The 7,702-nt window shown below is 49.7% G+C and overlaps 1 protein-coding gene across 1 annotated transcript in view; it reads left to right on the forward strand.

Annotated features, from left to right (window-relative positions):
• Positions 1-775: 775 nt before the first annotated feature.
• BNIP5 (BCL2 interacting protein 5) overlaps positions 776-7,702 on the forward strand; it is a 21,058-nt gene continuing 14,131 nt past the window's right edge. The window contains exons 1-2 of the mRNA XM_023213096.3: positions 776-952; positions 6,921-7,534. Of these exons, the coding sequence (XP_023068864.1) occupies positions 6,925-7,534 (610 nt within the window). The 5' untranslated portion in view covers positions 776-952; positions 6,921-6,924. The remainder of the gene's footprint in view (positions 953-6,920; positions 7,535-7,702) is intronic.

Here is a 7,702-nt window from a genome sequence, read left to right on the forward strand (position 1 = left end):
CCGGCTAATTTTTGTATTTTTAGTAGAGATGGAGTTTCACCATGTTGGTCAGGCTGGTCTCAAACTCCTGACCTCATGTGATCCGCCTGCCTTGGCCTCCCAAAGTGCTGGGATTACAGGCATGAGCTACCGTGCCCAGCCTTTGCTTTCATTTTAATAAAACTAGTTTTTCTTTTCTGATTATAAACGTGTATTTACACTCTATTTTTAAAAATAAGGCATTACAGAAAGTGGAAATCTCACTTTTTAGGACTTCTTAGAATGTTCTCTCAAGATCCATGGCAACCCTTCCCGGGCGCAGCAGATCTGGAGCACGTGGCTCTTGTGGGCTCTTCCTTCTGGGTTGTCTCCAGGTCAAGGGACGTATGTATCCCATCGCTGACCTTTCTTTCTAGGTACCCACTAATCTTCAAAGATAACCGAGGGATGTTGTAAAGGCAATAAAGCTACCTCCACTTTCTTCCCCTAACCTGCGTTTCCCATTAAGGCTTGTTTTCAACTCTACAGGTGGGGCTTTCCCCAGCCAGACCTTAGGTTATTTTCTGAGCTTTGGTTTCTTATTGGGGTTTGGGTGCAATAAGGAAGTTGTCAAGTGAAACTGTTTTTTCCAGGGTAGCTGAGCTAAGCCTCCTATCATTGGAGGAACGGGGAGCAGCCCTGGGATGGGTGGTAACAGGTGGAGGCAGGTGAGCCAGCCCATGGCTCTCTGGATTGGCTGCCATGAGCTCAGCTCCTGGGAGATACTATATATATGGACGGCCAAAGCATCTTCTGAGACACTGAGAAAATTGCCAGCACCAAAGTCGTGGCATCTTCTCCCTGGGAGAGCTGGGTCTGACTTCTCACTGGACACAACTTCCAGCTGACAGGGAGGAGAGCCTAACACAGAGACCTCTTGTCTGAAGATCCCAGCCCTTGGTGTTCAGGACAAAAGCGATTTCTGTGGTCCAAGGTTGGTTGAACAATACCCTCTCCTTTGGGGGCTGGAGCAGTGGGTATGTATCTTAGTCCTAGGAGTCAAACCAAGAGTCTAGCTCCAGTTCTGCTTCCAGCATGCTGGGCCCTCCCAGAGAGGCAGCAGGGGTGGAGGTGGGGGAATCAGTTTTCTTATCTCTAAAAAGATGAAGCAGGGTTCAGTGACATTATCTCAATGGGGTGTTTCTCAAAGAGCTCTGGGCTCACTTGGACTTAAAACTCTGTATTCAGGTCCCAATCCTGCTTATTAGCCGGCACCCTGAGCAAGGAACTTCACTTCCTTGGGCCTCAGTTTTCTTGTCTGTAGGATGGGGCAGCATTACATAGCTCACCTGCTAGTTTCCCTATAGGATGTGGTAGAGGTCGAGTTCTAGACTTTATGTGAAGGTACATGAGGGAACCCCCGATAAATGTGAGGTGTTATTATTACCTATGGTTGAATTAAGATCCTATAAGTTTTAAGGTTTCAGAAGTTAGTCCAAGAATGGAGAGATCTTATTAAAAAAACTCATGGTCTACTGCTTTCTTGGATGGGAATTTAGAGGCTGGGGGTGGATTATAAGCCACAGTCCTGACCGATTCCTCACACAGTGTTGCATTGCCCGTGGTCTTGGATAGAGGACAGAATGGGGTGGGGAGGGCATGGGTGTCTATACCTAGGCACATGTGATTGTGTGACTCTGTGTGCACGGGTCACTGTAGGTGTGTGTGTGAATGTGGTTATTTCCATCAGTGTGAAAGAGCAGGTTTCTCCCCTCTAAGTCCGTATGTGTGTGCATGTGCATGTGTATCTATGCTTACATGAGGCCATTGGGTATAGAGTAGAGAAGATAGGATTCGAATTGGGAGAAGTGAATTCGAGTCTCAGCTCTCTGCTTCCCGGCTATGTGACCTGGGGCATGTCTCTTAATGGTTGAGAGCCTCAGTGCACCACTGTTAGCCCATCTGAGTCACAGCCCTTGGCGAAGATGGAGTGAGATCATGTAAAGGAAAGGGCTCTCTGGACGCCATGTGGCTGCATGAAGGTAAGCTGGTTTGGGTTTGCACATGCCTCTGTATCATTTGTTTGTTTCATGAACACCGAGAGCCTCCCAGGCTCAGGTCCCCTCTCACGGAACTTAGAGTTAGCACCGATGGCAAGTAGTGAGCTTGGTCATATAATTATTCCCTTACACTTGGGACAGGAGAAATACAGGGCGTCTTGAGTCCGTGTAGGTCTGTGGTGTGCACAAGTGTGTTCTGGTGACACGCGGACGTCTGTGGTGTTGACTGTGGGTCCACGTGTGCGTGCCACACACTCTGTCCCTCAGGGTGCTGCTGTGGGTGTGCCGCAGGGTGGCTCTCTGTGAAGTTTCTATTGTGTGAATCATGGGTGGAAAAGGGGAGCCGCAAAGTTATCTCCATGAAAGGCACCAGAGCAGTTAGAGAGTAACGCGGCCAGGTGAACAAATTAGCAAACAGCATAGAGATGAGGTCACTGTGCAACTTAGAAAGTAAACAATACACAGCAGCAAGCTTGGGGAAGGCAGGCAAACTTCCTGCTCCAGGGTCAGCTTCGTGAGCCTTCTCTGGTTCTTTGTCGCTGTTGCTGGACATGTCACCAGTAAATGCCACATCTTATCAGAAGAAGTCTTGTGATCTGTAGATCACTCGGGTATTTCTGAGCTGATTTGGACTTTGCTCTGATATCCACAACAAGTTTATGAGAGCAGCTGGGTTTCCGCATAGTGAGGCCGTGCTGCTGGCTTAGGGTTCCTGGTCTGGAGCACGGCCTGCGCGGGGTGGGATTCCCTGGTGGTCGGGCTGAATGTAGTTGAGCACCTGGGGCACAAAACAAAGAAGAAGAAAGGAAAGTCTTGCTTTGATAAATCCTGGATAGCAGAATTTTATACTTGGAAAGTCTTGAACGCTTTAATTTTGGCACATGTAGGAAAGGGGAGGTTATTAGGATTAAAAGACAAGCTTCCCAGGGCTTCGAGACTTTAAAAGTCTGAGGACACACCATCCACAGAGGTTCTTCAGGGGTCTTCCTGGGGGCGTGTGGGTGTGTCTTCCCCAGTCAGCCGTACTCTCTGAATCCTTGGCCCAGAGCTGAAGACAACCTTTGAAACATTACAGAGGAGGAGCAGTCGGAGCGGGGGAGAGGGAGGAGAGAGCTGGACTGAGCACAGTCACAGCCACCCAGAGAGGAAAGAGAAAAGAAGGAAGTAAGGCTGGTATCAAATGCTGCAGCACGTTAGGGAGGACGAGGCATGGGAAGAGGTCACTGGATTTGGAATTAGGAAGCCTTGGGAGCAGAGGCTGGGCGTCACCCGGCCCCCTTCCTGCCTCTGGGCTGCAGCAGCAGCTGCGGAGCTCCTGGCCTTGGTTTCTCTCATCTCCCCGTGGGCTCAGGGCACCGGTTATTCCAGGGAGGGGGCGGCCAAATCACAGTAGCTTTCCTGAAAAAACGTCAGGGAAAGCATGTGCTGGTGGGATTGTGTTAATGTTCTGATCAGGAGGAGCAGCGTGTCCTTGGAATGCATTAGGAGGATACTGCCGCCATTGGCAGTGGCGAAAACCGTTTCCATAGCAATGACAGCTCTTTAAAAGATGACTGCGTCTCTCTTCCTGTTAACTGGGTAAGGAAGCGCTGGCCCTCCGTGCGATGGGTCCCAGGGAGCCAAATCTGTGCAGACGGAAGAGAGGCTGAGCTGAACAAGAGTGCCCTGGTTCTGTGGTTTTGTTAATGAACAGCTTCTGTGCCAACCCCATCCAATTTGCCCTGACCACAGGAACATATGGAAAACGCAGAGAGAACCCTGACACTGTTCAGTAAATATTTCTGGCTCGGCTTACTTTTCTTTAAATATGATCTTAAATCACATAGAACTTCAACCTAAATTTATCTTCTTTTAAGACCATGTGCTTCTGAAGAGACAGCAGATGCAGGGGAATGGAACATTGCTGTCATCACTGTGTACTCACATCCTTATTCCTGCACATTCAGAGAAGACCAGAATATTCCGTCTGGGGGCACACAGTGCATCTCGTTCATGATTGTATCCCTAGCACCGAGCATAATTTCTGGTGCAGAGTGGGTGCTTATTAAATGTTTGTTGAGAGAAATAAGTGAGAACAAACATAAATATTTTCCTCTATGACTTCTTCTCCTTATCCTACACCGCGTTGTCTTCAGAAACACAACCGTAAGGCAGCCCGTCTCTGAGTCTTTCAGGAATATTAGTGAATTTCCATATAAGGTACAGATACATATTGCGAAAAGTTTCCGTGTAGCCCAGATGTTCCTTTTAAGGAACATTAAATAACAAATAAGTCCTTTTAAATTGCCTGCCTCCACCCCGACCTGATTTCTCATTTCCTCCAAGGTCATCCACGTGTGGACACTTGGCTCCAATGGCCTCTGGCCTCAGCGACCTGGGGCTGCAATACCGTCTGGTTTCCTTCCCAGACGGGTGCTTGGAGGAGGGAAGGCATCCCAAATGTTCATGTCACCTTCAAATGTGTGTTCCCGTTTCTTTTCTTCTTTCTCTGTATCTTCTTCACTTTCCTGTGGATCCCACACATAAGAAATTGCAATTATAGATTCTTATTTTTGCCTCTAAGCTGAGCATAGCAATAGAATACATTTTAGAGTACATCCCATACCACTAAACATTACTTGGTCAATGCATGCTAAAGCTATAATGACAAATTAGAGCAGGCAACCTGTGGTCCTAAACTCCATAGGACTCTCCAGGGGCTCAGGTTTGGCATTCAAAACCATATTTTATTTTTCTTTTACCTTCCACTGAAGGGAAGAGGCCTTCTGAACAACTCTGGAAAAGTTGGAAAGCCCCAAGAGTTTTAGATTAAATTAAAGACACACAAATGAAGTGCACTGCCCACACCCAGGCCTGCTTGAAATGCTGCCCAGGGTTTTTTTGTCATTTTCCATTGGCCACTGCTTCATTCTGGATGGAGAATGGAAGAGCCCCTGCTGCTCTAAGATGAAATTGGCCTGAAAGCAGTGATTTCATGTTAACTACACATCCAAAGATACCTTATGTGTTGTGCCATTTACTAAATGTGTTATACATCTATGCATTTGTTTAATAAGTGCTTATTAAGTAGCAGTGATATGCTAGATAATGTGATTATTGAGTAACAGTGATATGCTAGACATTGTTCTAGGCACTCAAAGATAGAAGACCTAGCAAAATAGACACAGGAGATGGAGAGAGACTCAGACAGGAAACAACTAAACACATAAAGACACGACATTGCACATCACCAGCCCCTAGGGTAGGAGGGGAAAGGGTGTGCTGATGGGAAGTGGGCAGGGAGGGCCTCGATGGGAAGGTGACAGTTGAGTACAGCCCCAAAGGAAGTGAGGGAACAAACCATGAACAAACTCATTCTTTCCATGAGAAAAGAATGTTCTAGAAAGAGGGATTGGCCAGTGTGAAGGCGCTGAGGCGGGCCGGCCTGAAGGACAGCAAGCAGGGCTGTGTGCGTGGAGTGGAGTGAGAGAGACGTGGTCAGAGGGGTGATGGAGGCTGGTACGTGTGGGACATGCCTGCTGCTGTAAAGACTTTAAGTGAAAGGGGACCCTTGGAAGAAGGGAAGTAACTTTTGTTTTAAAAGCCTCCATAGCTGCAAAGTGGCGAAGTTACTGGGGAGGGCAAGAGGAGAGCAGGGAAGTCAGTTAGGAGGTGGTGGTAACAGTTCAGGTGAGTGCAGATGGGGACCTAGAGACCACAGGGGGCTCTCGGGGTGAGGACAGGCTCTGTGTGAGTGAGGCCAACAGTCTCTGCTGATGGGTGGATGGGGGAGTAAAAGAAAGAAAGGAGGCCAGGCGCAGTGGCTCATGCCTGTAATCAGCACTTTGAGAGACCGAGGTAGGTTGATCGCTTGAGCCCAGGAGTTTGAGACCAGCCCAGACAAACACAGCAAGATCCCATATCTATTTTCTAAATAAAATTATTTATTTTTTTAAAAAAGAAAGAAGTCGGGGTGACTTTACATTTTTGGCTTGAGCAGTTGGAAGAAAAGAGTTGCCACTGCCGGAGCTGCCTCATGGAATATTCACGACAGCCTGTGAGAGAGGGCAGGGCTCGGGCATGCTTCAGATGAGAACTGGGGCCAGAAAAGGTGCCTGAGCTGCCCAAAGTCCCAAGGCTAGTGAGGAGCAGGACTAGGCCTCTGGCTCCGGCTGTATTCGTTTTCCATTGCTACTGTAACAAAAGCCCCCAGACCCAGTGGCTTTGGACAAGATGAATTAATTATCATGCAGTTCTGGAGAAGTCCCAAATCAGTCTTGAAGACTGAAACCTAGGTGTGGACAGGGCTATGTTCCTTTCAGGGGCTCTGGAGGTGCAGCTGACCAGCCCTGAGATCTGAGCACGATCTTCCTGTGGTCCAGTTTTATCCTCTGGAAAATGAGAATAATGACCCCCATTCCCCGAGGGTTTTGGGGGAATTGGCACAAGACAACAGCTTTGAGAAATTGTTGACATGGGAAGTTGACACTACTCACATTAGCAGGCAGGGTGAATGGGTCCACTGGTCAGTGCCGGGAGCCAACTTCAGCATGCCCAGGAGGCCTCTGCTGAGGCAGCTGTTGGGCCGGGCAAGGTGGCTCAAGCCTGTAATCCCAGCACTTTGGGAGGCCGAGGCGGGTGGATCACCTGAGGTCAGGAGTTCAAGACCAGCCTGGCCAACATGGTGAAACCCCATCTCTACTAAAAATACAAAAATTAACCGGGTGTGGTGGCGGATACCTGTCATTCCAGCTACTTGGTAGGCTGAGGCAAGAGAATCACTTGAAGCCAGGAGGTAGAGGTTGCAGTGAGCTGAGATTACACCACTGCATTCCAGCCTGGGCAACAGACCGAGCCTCCATCATAAAAACAAAAACAAAACAAAAACAAAAAAACGAAGGGAGCTGTTTGTTTTCGTTGTAGCCCGATGGAGAATCCAAGGTGCCCAAGGAAGCCCCCGGCGGAGAGGAAAGCCAGGTCTCTGGACAGGCCGCTGGCCCCCGGGAAAGGCTTGGAGCCGTGGGACTGCCACTGCCTCTCCCTGCCCACTGCCCCCTCCAGGAAGGCGCTTCACTGGGCGACCAGTGATCGGGCCAGCCATTCAGACAGCCCAGCTCCGTCTGCAGAGGCTCACTGCACCACCGCTGCAGCCCCCACTCCCGAGGAGGCCGGAGAGTTTCTCCCCAGTGAGCAGAGGCCTTCGCAAGACACCAAGAGGGGGTGGCTAAAGACGGTGCTGAACTTCTTCGTGAGGACAGGCCCTGAGGAGCCCAGAGAAAAGGCCAGCAGGAGGCCAAGGGCGAAGGAGGGCCTCTCCCAGCCTCTGGAGCCCCTGGAAGCAGCAGGGGAGCCAGCCCTCAGGAAGAGAGCCCACCACGACAAGAAGGCCAGTCGCAAGAAGCAAGGTCACAAGAAACATGCGGCCGAGGTGACTAAGGCAGCTCAAGACCAGGATACCAGAGGCCAAGAGGAAGGCTTGTCCAAGGTGGCTGCTGCCTCATGCTCTGGAGAGGCTGACCTGGGCCCAGCTCGCAGGGGTGAGTGGACCGTGCCTGTTCCTATGGAAACCCCTAGGGTGCTCTAAACTTGCTCCAGGAGCCTCTCCACAGAGTGACAAGAATAGTCAGGGGCTGCACCGCTGTGACTTCTTTTCCTTCTTTCCTTCCTTCCTTCCTTCCTTCCTTCCTTCCTTCCTTCCTTCCTTC

Source organism: Piliocolobus tephrosceles, chromosome 5, assembly GCF_002776525.5.
Source record: "Piliocolobus tephrosceles isolate RC106 chromosome 5, ASM277652v3, whole genome shotgun sequence".
Classification (NCBI taxonomy): domain Eukaryota; kingdom Metazoa; phylum Chordata; class Mammalia; order Primates; family Cercopithecidae; genus Piliocolobus; species Piliocolobus tephrosceles.